The sequence below is a fragment of the Hetaerina americana genome, unplaced genomic scaffold, assembly GCF_022747635.1.
Source record: "Hetaerina americana unplaced genomic scaffold, ioHetAmer1.1.p SCAF_11, whole genome shotgun sequence".
Taxonomy (NCBI): domain Eukaryota; kingdom Metazoa; phylum Arthropoda; class Insecta; order Odonata; family Calopterygidae; genus Hetaerina; species Hetaerina americana.
Genome location: NW_027286181.1, coordinates 22,350,817 through 22,367,808, shown reverse-complemented (window position 1 = coordinate 22,367,808; position 16,992 = coordinate 22,350,817). Strand labels below are relative to the sequence as shown.

The following is a 16,992-nucleotide window of genomic DNA, read 5'->3' as shown; positions in this document are numbered from 1 at the left end:
GAGCATTGAAACTTGGGCTATGTAAATGATTAATTTATCCGTGTTACCTGTTATGAAAATTAATTTAAACCATATAATATCGATGAAATTTCCAAAGAAATAGTTCAATTAGTTTTTTCTGCTATGCATGCGATGGAAGACCGAAAATATAAACTCTGCATAAGCGTTAAATTCCTAATACTTGCCATTATCTAGCAGTTTAAGCCGAGAATTTTATCATCGTGTTTCCAGTAGTATTCCCAATTACAACGTGACCTTTTTTGAGCAGTTGTCACGAAATGGGCAGTTTATCAAAATAAAGGGGCACGCTATCGACGGGGATTGTGTTCCCTTATCACACACGGAAATAGTTAGTACTCTCTAAAGCTAAAGGAGGAGGATGTCGATGAGGGTATGGCCACATCCGTCTCTGTCTCTACCTTCCTCCTGTTCCAAAAGGAAGATGACCACAGGTTCTCGCGTGTGGGCGACAAGGGCTTGATTAGTGGAGGTACCCTGGAACATTAATATCCAAAGAATTGGTCCCCGAATCTCACCTCTGCGGGTGGACCTTACTGTCAATATATTAAAGTTGTCACAGGTAGCATGATAAACGTTGATTTTTATCTTTACAGCGATAAACTATGGGCCTTATTATTTATGCGTGCGTATGAGATGGAGAAGAAAAATTGCTACAGAGACTTCCTCTAAGGTCAATTCCGTAATCAAGTCGATGAAATATGATATTCTGAAAATTTCACCGAATCATCCGTTGGCATAGTTTTATCCATTTAAAGCTTTAATAATTCTCATATATTCGCTATTTTTCCCGTTATCGTCTTAAAAGAAAACTAATCCTATCATGGTCTCTTAATCTGGAATCTACATTACAAATACCACTACTGAAAATATAAAATTATGTTTTTTTTTATCAAACGCTGAAAAGAATATGTTTACACATTTTTGATATGGGAAAAACACACGCCATTGTACGTTTCCTGGGAGATTCGCTCGTCTACGGTCGTAATTTATCTACATTTTTCACAATGAAAGGAAAAAAGACGCCATGGCTGAAATTAATTGGACGATGGTTTATATGCTTCTCAATTTGTGTAAAGTGATTTTTCTAATTTCTAGTTCGCAAAGGACCATTGCGCATTTTTATTAGCAGGTATATAATGCTAAAGATATGAATTTAAAAACTTACTTTCACTTAACAAGATTAAATATAATTAATGTTTTAATACCGCAAGGGAAAGGCCGATTTGTTGCTATGATTTATTTGGTGTTTTTCACGATCATTTTGAAAGGGTCATCGCCAACACCATATAAGTCACAAAAAATAAAAGGATAACTGATTTATTACAGTAATAAAAATTATTCCCTTCCCAAGTATTCATAACTTATTTATCAATGGTGATCTACGTTTCACCATGCAACATAAACTTTTAACGTAATTCATATATTTTCTTTCAGGAATAAAATTAAATCAATATATGATAAAATCATAACCAAACCAATGTAATTTTAGTAATGATAAATGAATTTTAATTTTATAAACACAAAGCCTATCAAAGGAGCACGTTTTTATATCCCTTGAACCTCACGTAGTTTCAGAGGCAGCAGATGATTAAGGGACCGTTGCCACGGGCGGTGAGGAAAATTGTGAGATTAAACTTAGTCCATGAAAATCAGTTCGTAAAAAAATTTCTATCGATTAAATCATATGACTCCACCGCAGTTTATTATCATCTCAGTAACAAATGTGGACGACGCATGCCTTGTATGGATTCAACCCCTACCCACCCACCCGAGAAGCGTCTTGCAGTGCGCCATACATTCCCCACCAAACGTCGAATTTGCCATTTGATTTAGTAAATTATTAATTGAGAATGAACCAATCAAGATTAAATTACTAGAAAGACAGCAAAGAAAATATTTATAACATAATATAAACCTGAAAATTAGTTTTATTTTTTGTTTGGGGAAATATCACGCCAAAACAGCGTAGCGCAACAATGAAGTAACGGCTTCAAATTTTTCGCATAAATGAAGTAAAAATATACAAAGTTAAATAGGAAAGGTCCGATTTGGATAAACTCTACTGGAAATTTTATAAAACCGATTAACTTTTTTTTCGCCAACAGACGGCAGCAAATGTGCGACTCAGAATTATGATTTCAATTTATTCACTTCAATGAGGAGCGACAATCAAACCCGTAATCATTCTCTAGTTATGATATAATTCATTAATGTATATTATTATTGTCAATGCCAACAGCTGAGCGGACGCTCCTTATGGCACATTATTGACAGCTATTGTAAAATTCGATAGCCTCAGATTATATCTTAAAAAACAGATTAAAAGTGTATCATGTTTTCGGCAAACTGATACCATAAAATTTAATGTTCACGAATTATTTCCTTGAGAGTTAAATTTTCTAGTGCATCAATTCGTTTCTTCGATCCAGTGTTCATTAGGCCTGGCTTCGCAATTACTGTAACATTAATCAAATTCTGTTCAATATAAAACAGCATTGACATAATGATCAAATTACATTAAAATGTTGTTTACTAATAAAAGCAGTTAATTTATTGGGAATTGTATATATAATTACATACACATGCTACCAACTTACACATGTGCATAAAAAGACCAATAATAGGAATTGTATACCGTTACAATTTTAGGGATTCATTGGTCCGAAGAAGCCTGGAATAGCCGCTAGTTTATTTCATTATTTACATCTTGGAAAAAAATCTAAAATCTACTCTGTAAAAAATAATAAAAAATGTAATCCAGCCAAAATGAACGCATTTTATTAGTAACAGAGTATGTGATCATATTAATATTTTTAAATAGTAATAAAAAATATATATAAACCGCTTAATAAGTTTACAACTGGCGGCTTTTGAAAAGGAAATATGATACTTAAACTGCTCCTTCGTGAAAATTGGTTGAACTATCTCGCTTCAGAAAAAAAGAAATCCCCGCGCTTACATTGAGGGTACGATCTGCATAATACCTCTGAAGCTGCTGCAAGTGAGTGTTTTTTGGGTGATAGGGCTTCAACCATTTAGCTTAACTTATTCTAAGAGTCATCTCCTCACGAAAATTCATCAGAACACCTTATCCTCACATAGCCCTGAGTAATTAGTATTTTTGGTGAACTTGTGAACATTACTAAGGTGATAAGGTTTGAAATGCTGCTAAGTTACGTAATTTTATTTCATTCAAATAGTTATTATGTGAACGACATTGTTTTATTGCAAAGTAAATTACGTAATCTTATTTAGATGTGGATTGTTTGGCGAGAAATTTTAATGGACCGTACCTAAACTAGCTAGAGCACACTGCTGTAACAAAGAGGAATCCGGCTTTGAATCCCCGTCTAGGGGGATAACTTTTATCACATTAAAATTCATGAATTTCTGTTGATCAATATTTTTTAATGTCGTCGATTTGTGTGTACTTATGAGTCATGCATAAGTCCTAATAACAAGAATGAGCATAATTAAAATTCCGAATTAACACATTAATGAAATCCAATGCATTTGAAGGAATTAATTGGGTGGTAAATTAAACAGTTATATTTACATGCTATAACTGTTTTACTTACCGCCCCATTAATTCCTTCAAATGCCCTGAATTTCATTTAATGTCTTATATCTGCATTTTAATGATTTTCATCCATGCTAATATGGCTTATGGCTCGTGAAAATATCTCTCTTCCAAGTCGGTTCTTAGTTTTCCTGGGCATTTATCAGATAAATTTCCCTCTATCTGTCGGCTCTTCATCACGTATGTTGGCATTGTTGACAACAGTTTCGCTGGGGTTCAAACCAGCATCTTCAGGTCGAAGGTGACCTGGAGACGCCAAAGACACTCCCTTTCTACTTGAAGACTCTGGTTGAAACAGCATAATGTTGTCAACAATGTCAGCGCACGTAAAGAAAACCGAAAAAGGGAGAGCAATTCTACTATTCTCAAAGTTTTAACGCTCTAAACGGCCATTTTATTGTCTTAACCTTAATTTATGATTTTATTTTGATGTAGTTTGACGTAGTAGCTCCCTTCAAATGATTAAAAAGTACCACGGTTAATAGGTGAAGGACGAGAAAAGGGTTGCCCTGCGACAAAAGATAATTATATCTGACGTTTCTACCTCTTCGCTGATAATTTCATCAGGATTGCTTCACCAACCCTTTCACGCAACCCTGACAAGGTATCAAACAGGGAATAGGAAACGTTGAGAATAATCAACATAGGCGCTAAACGTCCCAAAAACCTTATTTTCTTAAACTTTAGGTCTGCCACGTTACATTTATGAGGCACTCACCATAACTACTTCCTTCCTCCTTCTCCATCCCCTTTCCAACTTTCTCCTCCAGGGCCGGCAGATTCGAGGGCGGCGTCACGGAGGGCGAGCGGGGGCAGGGCCGGCCGTGGCTGGAACTACCACGCCACCACCTCGCGGCCAGGAAGAGGAGAACGGCGGCGATGAACAGCGCGAGGGCCGCCCCTGACCCCGCCAGCACCTCTCCTTCCGCCCACCGCCGCCGTCCCTCACCCTTCAGCCCACCCGCCATCGAGGAACCATCATCCGCCGTGAGGCCCAGCACGGAGGGCGGCGACGGATGGGGTGGTGGCAGCGGCGAGGACGGCCCCCCCGCGGGCGGCGAGGGAGACCCTTGTTCCTGCTTCTGCGGCTCGGGGGCCAGAACCACCGGGGCGGCCCTGCGGGTGTCCAAGTGCAGAACCTGACTGCGGTCGGGAGGTCGAGGGTCCCCTGGAGTGTGGGACACCACCTCCACCTTCAGGCAAGAGAGAAAAAAAGAGGAAGGATTTCAAAACGTGCGCTCATTATTTGATAAAAAGAAAACACGTTTTACATTTAAGAACAAGTGGAGTCTGGAGAAAACAGCTCCTCAAGAGATTCATGTTGAGCGCGCTACACTACGGATGTGAGACATGGACAATTAGCTCGGTTGACAGAAAGAGAATAGAGGCTTTTGAGATGTAGTGCTACACGTGGATCCTAAATAAACTGTGGATAGCCAAAGAATAAGTACTACTGAGATATTAAGATGTCTCATGTCTGTGTTACATAGCCAGAAAGAAACGAGACTCCTGGATAGGCAACATTTTAACACACGAGGGACCGAGAGGAACTTTACTGAAGGGGTATCACGGGTGCCAATGCGAAAGGCAAGCTGGAAAAAATTCATTGAAGGGATTATAGAGGACATAGGCTGTCATTTCTAGAATCTGGAGTTGAAGGTACTTGCCCAAAATCGGTAGGGTTGGAGATGAAAAGCAACTGGGGTAAACCAATCCAAATTTTTTTGGACCAAGAAGTCTTAAGGGTAAATGCAAATCTGGCGTCGCTGAGTTGCGCGATGGAGTGAGGCATACAGGGAAAAGCGGTAGGGATTGAGAGTCATGAAATCAAATTTTGCCCAAGAGGGTTAAAAAATTTCCGGACTTTGTGCAAGAGAAAACTGACCAAAGAATCAGCAGGTAGCACTCATTCTCTTTTGACAAAGCTTCACCTTATTATTCCGCGTTCATCAAATAAAAAATATTCTGCTTTGATGAAACAGCTTCCATCCGTGGCCAAAAAATGATTAAATAATCATCAAGTATATTATTTTGTCTTACACAGCATAAAGATTTGTATTATTGATACATGTAGAATAAATAATAATGGACGCATACATCACAGTAACTGCAACTAAAAAGTTTGGTTATGCATTATTCTAATAGAGTAATGTAATGTAAAGAGTATGTAATTGTATTCAATGTAATGTCTTAGGGTTAGGTGGCAGATGGAATTGTAAGTCTGAATCTCACCCATTTAAGTCGTTTAAAAAATAAGTAGCGTAATATTTAATTAACTTTTGTCCTAAAAGGATTTAGCGAAGAAAATTCTTTAACTGGCGTAAACCAAAATCTGGTCCGAAAAAAAGATTATGAAATGATATATGGTACGTGTTGTTCGCCATTAAGGTATTAAAAATATCGTGAGAATACTTCTCAGTAGACGAAAAAATTAAGAAACATATCAGACGAAAAGAAAAGTGTCTCGCTACGATGAATAAAAAAAGGTGATACACCAGGACGAATAGATTGGAAAAATAATTGAAATCTGCTCATTAATACAGTAAGAAGAATACATTCTTGGAATGAATCCAAAAAAAGTTTTGGTATTCAGCTTTAACATTAAAATATACTTATTACGTAACATGCCGAGTCAATTTTAAAGAATATCGCAACAATTTTTAGACTGAACTTCCTCTAAAAAGAAACGCATCTTTTGATTCTATCGAACGCAAAATATACCCAGTCATGTGGCTCCGATTGCTCTCTCATTTTTTGTGAGTCTTCCAAGTATCATATGAATACTCGATAAGGCGAGGACGATCGCGTCCCGCTGATTGTCTCCCTGCTGCCATCAAGGCCACTAGTCTGGACCGTTGTATTTTCATCGAGTTCAAACACTGAAATAAATAATTATATAGCAAGTGAGGGAATGGAAATCTACATGATGTGATATTGGAGGCGAATAGTTAAATATTATAGATAGATAGATAGATAGATAGCGGTCTTTATTTGGGCGAAATATTGAACGCGATGAAAAACTAATGAAGGGATACTTCATTTATTTGGCAGGCATAATGGTGAGTGAAAGAAAGAAATGATGTCAAATGTGACCTGATAAATACGCACTGTACGATTAATAAAGCAAAGATGCATGACAGAGGATTTCAGGCTGGTGAGGAATATGACTGGGAGGGAAACACAACAAACTACACAAAACAGAGCAGGCAATAAAGAGAAACTGAATAAGAGATGTCATAAAAGGATTGTTTGAAGAATTTTTCATCTCGCTGGTTTTATAGAGTAGAGAAGTACGAGCACAAATTCAAACAGTCCGAGATTCACCCTGAGAGCAACCTCAGTTACGCCCATAATTTACGCGAAACACAGCAGCTTTCAATGACGCAACGAGATCGGATGGACAAATGAACCACGAATTTTTAATTTTCAAGTAAGTTCAAAAAGGCAGGTTTCGAGAGGTTAAGTACCAATCCAGTAGAAGGCAGGAGTTCCGTGAGGTGATCTGTCGACCGTTTCGGAGACACTGCTGGTCCATTGGAATTTTAATCGCGGGAAATGCGAACGATATGGTTGGGGAGGGAGGTGTGGTGAAGGAGGGATCTATCATCGTTTCATCCATCCCCAAAGCACTTCGAATCGAAAAGTTGGAAACGCGGTGGAACGGTTGAGAGGATGACGATCTGGGACGGGTCGCTCCGGTCCTTAATTCACCGTCGGGATTGATCGGAAGTTGGGAGTGGACCTTTTGGGCCACCCCCACAAATCCCAACTCCCATCACCCCTCCCATTCTGTCGTAGGATGCGAAAATGAATGCACACGAGAATATGAGAACGGGAACAGGGAGGCAGAGCAAAGATCCAATATAAGGGGCGCCACCCCTCTTTCTCCCTACCTCTCTCTCTCTCTCTCTCTCCCCATCGTGTCACTCACTCCGGTCGGAAGGGAGGGAGCGATGGGATCAAGGGTCAGGGGAGTCCCTCTCCATAAAAGGGTGCGGGGAGGAAGGAGGCGGAGGGATTAAAAGGGGAAGAGGGTCGTGACACGACGAGGGACGACAAGGGGAGAGCGACGCCATTTGCATGTCGATTATTGCGACCCCTTTGCCCCACTCTCTCACCCCAGTCCACATCTTTCCCCCCCACCCTGACACGTGTGAAAGGTCTACCTCTCTTCTTCTTCCTCGACCCTCCCCCCCATCCCCCTCCCACACATCCCACCCCCTCCGTCCTTATTGCTTTCTAGTGGCGGTTCCTTCATTTGAAGCCCCCTCGCGGCCAAAGTCGTTCGTTCCCCTCCGTTCCCTTCCAGGATGTACTCCACCCCCGTCCCCCTTCAAGGCACGGGGGCGTAACGAGCATTCCCTGTCCTCACTCCCCTTACGCTCGGAAGGAACATCCGCCGGCCACGCCCCTGCCGGTGCGACGATGGCTTTGTCCATGTTCCGTCCCCTACCCTACCCCCCCCCCAGCTATTTTCAAAATTTCCCGCTTTGAACAAGGGCAAAACGGTTTCATCTCATATTAATACCAAAATGTAACGCTTAACTATACCTCCTCTCACTGTTCACTACGAAGCGAGATTTGAATAAAAAAGCATTCAGGTAAATTGACATAAATACGAGAATTTTTCTGTATCATATGGCTAGAACGATATTCGATATCGAATTCCTGTATTCCCGAAGGAGTGATTTCACCAGTTCTACCACCGATGTGTTCATTTTACGCTTCTACTATAAATCAACGAGCATACTACGGCAATGTATAAATATACACCCCATATCAAAGCTTTCATTAATATTTTCTCTACGTCATCACTAACAGGTCCTCTTCATATCTCTTATATTTGCAATTGCTTCCTTTTCTACGATCTATTTCATGCTAGTAAATTGTACCATTTGTAAATCAAACGAATTCCTCTCATTTGGTAGGCCCTAACAGTCGATTTATACTGCGTACCTGGAGAAATTCCCATTGCTTGCCCTATTTTGTATCCTACTTCCTGTTCACTATTCTTTACACCAATCTTCATGCCGTCCAAAAATCTCTTTCATCCTCCTCACAGATTATTAAAAATGATCTCTCCCTTCTCTACGCGCCTTAAATATTCCACTACTTCCCAATATTTCCACAACCCTTTTCTTCGCTCTTCATTGGATTTCTCGTCGCAAATTTTCTCTCCTCCGCCTACATTTAAAACTTCGTTGTTAGTCTTCTTCCCTGCTGAACTTATTTCTCAATGCTGTTGGAAGGACCAGGTTAAGAATATTCATCTTAAAAAAGGAAAATGTGATTGGGAACTCGGTCTTCTGAACTTCCATATTAAATGGCACAACTTTTGACGGTAGGAACCAGCTAACAATACATTGTTTACCGTGCATAAATTTACATGGCTGTGACAACTGTATGTTAAAGACATTAATGATCATAGGGGTTGAACACATATCATCGAGAATGAAAAAAAAATGGAGTGGCTGAAGATTCTGTGGAAGACGATGTTGGAGGCATATAAATTAGAGGTGAAGGATTACAGAGTAAAGAAGAGGATGATTAATTAGAAGCTACGGATGAAGGCGTCAGTACAAGGATGCGTAGGTCAATAAAATACAAGCAAGAAAAGGAATAGACTGCATGACGGACACAAAAGTTTCCAGGGATCGATGTATATATGTATATATATATGTATATACATGTATATATGTATATATATACATATATACATACATAATATAATTTAATATGAAGTGCAGTGCTTTAGGGATTGACGCCTTGTCTTTGAGGAAAGAGGGTTAGCGTAGATTATAGGCTTTTAAGCAGTAGGTGTGGCGAATAAAGAGGAAGACAAACGGCGAGGTTTTACATAGAGCGAACGAATAGAAGAAGTTACTGAGGGAAATCCGAAAAACTCAGGAGAAATTGATGGACGTAATATTGAAAGGAAAGGCGGTGAGGTACTGTAGGCCTTGAAAGAAGATACATCGTTGGGAAAGTGGGAAAGAGGAAGGAAGAGAGCGGGATCTTTTAGATTGCATTAAGACATATAGAATTTACGAAGAAATAATTACCAATTAGTACCCGTTCAAACCTTCCTTTGAGATAGGTACATGTTTACAGGTACCTGTAAACTACCTCGATTGAGATATATATATACATATAAACATAAAAATAAACAAACACACATGTGTATATATATATATGGCATGTTGAAGAATGTAATTGAGGGGAGAATGTTAGGCAAACGAGGAAAGGGAAGGAACAGGATAGGGATGTTGGACAGGATGAAGGGAGGAAGAAAGTACTCAGAGCTGAAGAGGGACCTGATGTAAAGTAGGATGTTGTGTTTTGCTAGGGGTCACAAATTATTTAATTAGTAATTATGTCCATCCAAAAACCTACTTTAACCGGTAGATTACCTAATATATATATATATATATATATATATATATATATATATATATATATATATATATATATATATATATATATATATATATATATATATATATATAAACACAGATGTAGATTTTTAGAATATAGAGACACAAAGAAAGGACACTCACAATTTGTTATTTGACGTTTCGACAGCACGGCTGTCGTCTTCAGAAACAGAAGATTCTGAAGACGACAGCCGTGCTGTCGTCTTCAGATATATATATATATATATATATATATATATATATATATATATATATATATATATATATATATATATATATATATATATACATATATATTATGTCCCCAAAACGTCCACTGTCCTTGTGAGTTTCACCGCAATCTTTCTCCTAATTCTGTTAGTGTCTGTTCAAATGAATTGATATGAATGCATATGGAACACCGTACAGAATTAAATATCAGCACATAAATACCCCTATTTACTCATCAATTGTACTTCTGTTGGCTTCACGTGCCCAAAAATCTTGATGACATACATAAAATTACCAGACCCGTCAATAAAGTTTCCTCAGCCCATCTCAAGATCCCACCGACTATATGCATTCGTCCACGAGCATTAACTTGTTCCATTTTGTCGAATCACATCCCCCCCCAAAACAACCTTCTGAATCTCACTTCATCCCTTCCTAAATATCCAGATTTAGAATCGCAGAGCTTCATTTAAATCCCCTTCCCTGACCTTTTTTTTCACCTCCCTCATTACAAAAATTTCGATATTTTTTCCACAGTTTCCATCCTTTTTTCTCCGTTACGCAAAACTACATCTCTTCAATTAAAATCTATTGAAGAAACATGCAAAAGTTTGTCGTCTTGATAAGAAAATCTAGTTTTTCCTCTGATGCATGCAAGATGTGCAAAATATGCGATTGATAAAATGGAAGAAAAATGCCATATAAATAATCTAATTGCAATACCAACAACACTGCGAGAACTAGGGGATTTATCGCATGAACACTAATACGAGAATGGAACACGTCACAGACTCAGATGTATAATGCGACGAGATAAAGTGTCACGTAATCATTATAAAATGGTTGATAAAGAGACTCCAGTTAAACTCTGAGGTACACATTATTGTTAACTGAGAAAATGGTGGTCACGGGTTTTCATTTGCGAAATTGATTGAAATCTGCGCCGCGCTTTGCGTTTTTAAATAAAAAGGATAATGGCAAAATGAAGAAAGAAAGAATAGGGAGATTCAACCCACATTTGTTCTTCTATTGCACAGTTCACGTATCAGAGAAACAGACTCGAGTATTTTCTTTAAGAAAGTCCTCAATTTTGGACTTTCCCTCGTCCTGTTTCAGGGACGGTGTCGAACCATTCCACTCCACATGCACTTACGTAGGCGCCCCTTAAGGCATTGGACGCATCTGTATAAACAGCCCCGGAGAGCCAACGGAGGCTCACCACTATGGTCCACCCCATTATTCTGCACGGGTCTTCTCGGCCGCGCTAACCTCCCCCTCTCTTTCCCAGCCACACCTTCCACCCCAGCCCCTCTCAGCCGCACACAGATATGGCCAGACCCTCTCCTCCCTCCTATCCATATTCCCGTCCTCCCCAACTCATCACCCCAACCCACCTCCCCGACGCCTCCTTCCCGCAAAATCGAATCTCAAAGAATGCCCGAAGAAGAGGAACGAAAGAATCTATGAATGTGTGCAATCAACGCGCGACCCAATCAGGGCGCGATTCTTCCGAGACGGGCGAGGGACGTTCCAACGCCAGAAACCCCTTTGCCACTACCCCTGCCATCCACTATCCCCGGTTCTCACCCCCACAATTTACTCCTTACCCCCTCCTCCCCCCCAGTGAGGAAAGCCAGAATACTCACTTCTGGTCCGGGTAGTTTAACCTGCAGATGCCATGCGGATAATTTCCCTCTTCATCTTGTGACGGCTGTGAGCTGAAGTTTAAGAGCACTCATTTCATTTCAGTCGATAAACCAGCGTATAAATGCTATAGTGTCTCTGTTGCGGGTGACATAATTACCATCCTTGAAGCCTTGAATCGGGAACTGGACCGGAAATGAGTTCCGCACATTAAGTTGTAATTTCGTCTTGCACTAATCATACCGATTACCATACATTAACTTAAATGAGCGTCGTTAATTCCCAATATTAACCATATGATGACTAATCGGGCTTGTGTTATTAGTATGATCGAATATTTTCAGAAGTAACTTTGGTAGAGTGCTCATTAACATTATAAAAGAAGAGAAAATACGCAATCGACAACGTATGGGCATGGAAATGCTTGAAATGAATGAAATAGTAAATATTAAGTATTAAAATTAATTTGAAAGTACAAAGTTCTTTTGTTGAAAGCTTCGTCGTATAGATTGAATAATAAATTCAAACTATTCTCTAAACGGCAGCCAAAAATATATATGAGTGCTCATTATTAAAAGTCATTAGTACAGAAGAATTTACGTTAATATCTCGAGTAGGAAACCTTTACGTGGAAATATGGCTTCTCAACCACTCTTGTTTCACATTGTCTGGACGCATTTGTTAAATTAGGATATTAAGAATACATTAACCGTTAAAACAGATTTTATTGATGATAAAGAGCTAGTTACCCAGTCAACCAAATTGTCTAATCATTACTCTAGCACATTGAAAATTGAGTGTGTATAGGATGAAAATTAATTATGAGTAAGTAAAGATATCCTCGCAAAATTAGGAAGGTAATGATAGACATTGGGAGACATAAAGTCGAACATTTATAACATAAGCAGTTAACGTATTTTAGATGTGTGTTGGATGAGGGTGGGTACAGTGGGGGAAAACATTTAAAGAAGAATTGCGTTAGACTAAGGAATGCTTAGAAAGTGACGGAAGTTGATCACAGAAACCTTTAGTAAAGATGCAGAGATAAGACTAGTGAAAACTCTAACATGGAGTGCAGTTTTCAGTTCCGGATACTTGGTCGTTGTGGAAGGAGGACAAGCTAAGACTGAAGGCCTTTAAGATGTGGATGTGGATAAAAATGGAAATAAAAAACCAACGATACAGTTCTAGGCATGGTAAGAAAAGAGTGATGACTGCCGGGAGAAATTCGAAGAAGGCGGGACAAGGGAATTCAGGAGATACAGAGAGCGAAAATGGGATGTTGAATACGGTAACAGAAGGATTAATGCCGTGAGAACAAGGTAGAGTGAGAAAAAGAGTAAAACCTTAGTGTTATTAGAAGGTAGAATGTAGGAAGAGAAGAGCTAAAGAAACAGTTATTTGTGACATGCGGTAAGGGGTTGAAGGATACATTGTGTCATGTAAATTAAGGCTTAGAAGTAACGTAGTGCGCCGTCCTGAGCAAATATCTACCCTCATACAGTAGATTACTACTAATAAATTAAATGAATAAACCTCAGGAACGAGGTCCCCAATTATTTTTGCTAATGGCCCCGATGACCTGACACGTCGCTGAACTGAAATAATGAGTACAGTTGTAAAAATCCATTTTATTTTGGAAGGCATAACCATGCAATTAAAACCGGAGAGGCAAACTGCAAGACGGATACGTTTAACGTTTCTTTTTTTCCGAGAGCAATAAGAGAAAGAAAATCATGTGATCCTTGTCTAGTGGTTACTTGGCAGTAGGCATAGAATTTATAGATGCAATTCTTTGTTTTTTTTCTTTAATTCCTTTGTTTACCAACAGATACCAATTTAACCAAATATATATTACATGCTTTTAATCTTAACGGTATTTTATTTTTCATAGTTCACACCAATTTTTTACTGTTCAGCATAACGAAAATATTTAATACCAGTTGACTCATTTTTCTTGCATGGATGCTCTTATTTACACCGCTGATCTTTTTATTACTTACACACAGTAAATTTTTCATCATTTATGACGGAAAATATTTGTTAATGTCAGGATTTCTCAGCATAGACGAGACAGAATGGTACAACATTATAATGATAAACTTAACAGCACGTCTAGATTATTAGAGGGACTAATTTTAGAATCACTCACGGATTTAAGCTTAAATTACATAACCAATCTCTTGCATATATCGGAAGCAGGTTTCTTTGGCGATGATTTTGGAAATCTCTTGATTAATTTCTTGTTCTGCGTTAGGGGAGATGATGCAAAATAAGTTTAAAGAGATCAAGAGTAGAACCGACAGAGGTAAAATGTAATTTTTCCACGAAAGATAAGAAATCAGAATAGCTGTAAACTACCTCGTTATGGGGACAAAAGGATATTTATTCATTCTAAGTAACCTAGTGTGCTCTCATAACTTCTTATAGCCTTCATTTAGATGCCCTTCTTGTTACTAGCTAGCTAATCTCACATACGTAGAAACGTATTCCATACGCATATACTGTAAAGCATGCAGTTGACATTAACTTCATTATTTGAATTATTTTACTTATTAATTTGTTACTAACAGTTTGAAAAAAGTTAATTTTTGACTTTGCATGACTGGTGTTGAGTCACTACCTGCCATACTCCGCAGAGGTTGTATTTGGGATGTAATTTCGAGATGCTTTTAGTTACTGTACGGGACGACAAGTCCTCATTGTGCATGCCTGGTGTGGCTGCACCGCCTGCCACACACCTGACCTGCAGGGTATGGATTCAATGACGTACCTGTATGTGGTAGAGCGTCTGCGGCCAGAGGGAGAGGGTGACTGAGGTGGACTGGGTGAATAGATTTCCTTTGAGTCCTCCTCCATCCACCTCCCACGTGACGAGGTACACCCCGCCCCTCGCCTCCCACGACACCTCCGCGATCACCAGCACCCTCTGGTGGATAAGAGACACCTCCCGCGGCACCCAAGGGGAGCCAGCCGGACGGGGTGGCGATGACGACAGCGATGACATCTAGAATGGGGAGGGAGGGAAGGAGGAGGTAACGGAAGAATGCATGTCATCATCATGGACGTAACAATTGCAATCGTTGTAAAAATACTCACGAATCTCGTGTACAAAACGTCAAATATGCATCGAATATCCTTACACAATGCATATATTTCACATTGTATAAACCATTCGCCTTGATCGGGAACGAATTACGGGCAAATTGTTGTTACAATGTGATATTTATGCTATTGAATGGAAATCAGTCATAACAGTGGATGACTCTGTTAATAAAACTCCTGTAGTTCTTTGAAAAATACCATTGTAATAGATACGCACTAACTAATTTTAACTAATACGCACAGAAAAGAAGAAAATTAAAATTAAATGCCTAGTTATCTGAGAACTGGATTGGTAATGGAGATATTACGGGACATAGAGACAGACTTATGGAAATTTCTACTTATTCGAAACTTGAACGTGAACCAGAAAGCACAGGTAAGGATAGCAGAGGAGGATTCGAGATGGGCAGTGATTGTCAGGAGAGCGAGGCTGGGTTGTCCGTTATCGCCGGTACTTTTTAAAAAAAATGTGCTTTGGATGTGTTGAAAGGAGCATGGGAATATTATGACCAGGGAATAAAATTGAGCGGCGAGATAATTATGTAAGTTAGAATACAGATAATGAATAAAGAGTTTCTGATGGCCAAGGGATTTCAATTATTATTGAGTGATTTAGAAAAATAACAACAAGAGGTGTGGGAAGTAGACTGACCATAAGAAAACAGAAATATCGAGATTCTCTAGTGGTAGGAAATTCAAATTACAGGGAATAAACTAGAGCAGGTGGAGCAGTTCATGTGCCTGGGCAGTATTTTAGAGAAATAGGGGCGTAGCTGTGGGGAAATTATGAGAATAATTACGTTAAACAAAGAAGAATTGGATTGAGAAATGAGTAAGGTTGAGAAGAAATGATTAGTAAAAACTTTGATGTGGAGCATAGTTCTTTATGGCAGTGAGACCTGGTATTGTGAGGCAAGAGGATGAACGTAGACTTGGAAGCTTTTGAGGCTGTGTGTGTGGCGGAGTATGGAAAAGATAAGTTGAACGGAGTGAAGGACATAAGCCTAAGTTTTAAATAGTGAGGGCGAAGAGAGAGAGAGAGTTACGAGTACTATAGGAAGGCTAAAAACTGCAGAGAAAAAGGATAGAAGAAATAATGGTATGTAGTGGGATACTTAAGGCCGTGACATAATGGAAAATGTTGGGTAAACGGGAGAGAGGAAGGGAGAAAGTAGTATTTTTTTAGATAGCATGAAGGAAGGTAAATTTCGGAAGAAATGGAGAGCGAAATAATATAGAACAAAGTAAGAGAAAAAAATTCCTATGCTAAGACTTTAATAGATCGCCTGAAATTAATTGAATTAAAAACTAGTTATATAGCAGGTAAAAATATACATACATATATCCTTTTGATGAGACGAAATAAAGTATATTCCCTTTTACTGCTTATATTTGTGTCGTTAAAATTAGTGCGCAATATACTATCAATAACTTATTATTGTTACAATAATTTCTACAAATAAATTAACATAATGGAAATTGCATTCAGTATTCAATAACTCACAAATATTTATATTTTTCGAGAAAACATATCCATACTGGCTGTGTGTGATACGTGGTTCTTCTAAGTATGATACCTTATCTCGGTATTTACGTGAGCTAGTAGTTTACCTGAGTTAGAGTCATAAAAACGGCAAAAGAGATTATAAACATTTAACAATTGTTGTCTTTTTCAAAATACACCACGAGAACTGCCGTTATAGCAACGAAAGCTAAGCCATCCACAGATGCACGCACCAGTGAGATAATTTCACCGTTGAAATAAATCATTCGCTTTTCCGCGGTTCGAACCTGGGTCTCTTACTTCCTAACCTGATACTTCGGTCAGTTAGGCTACGGTCCAATTATTTTTACTTCATACAAAAGGACGGAGTACAAATTAGAAGTCGTCTTTTTCACACACTGAAAAATAAAAAGTACAACAGATAGGCATTTTTTTAATATGTCAGAGGATAAAAAAATTGACAGCGTTTATTATTTTCATTTTTTGCTTTATAT

General features: G+C 38.8%; 1 protein-coding gene across 1 annotated transcript in view; it reads right to left on the bottom strand.

The window, feature by feature from the left end:
• Window positions 1–3,743: 3,743 nt before the first annotated feature.
• LOC139701098 (uncharacterized) overlaps window positions 3,744–16,992 on the bottom strand; it is a 243,025-nt gene continuing 229,776 nt past the window's right edge. The window contains exons 6-8 of the mRNA XM_071599674.1: window positions 14,663–14,896; window positions 4,320–4,794; window positions 3,744–3,886 (exon numbers count right to left, since the gene is read on the bottom strand). Coding sequence (XP_071455775.1) covers window positions 3,744–3,886; window positions 4,320–4,794; window positions 14,663–14,896 — 852 coding nt within the window. The remainder of the gene's footprint in view (window positions 3,887–4,319; window positions 4,795–14,662; window positions 14,897–16,992) is intronic.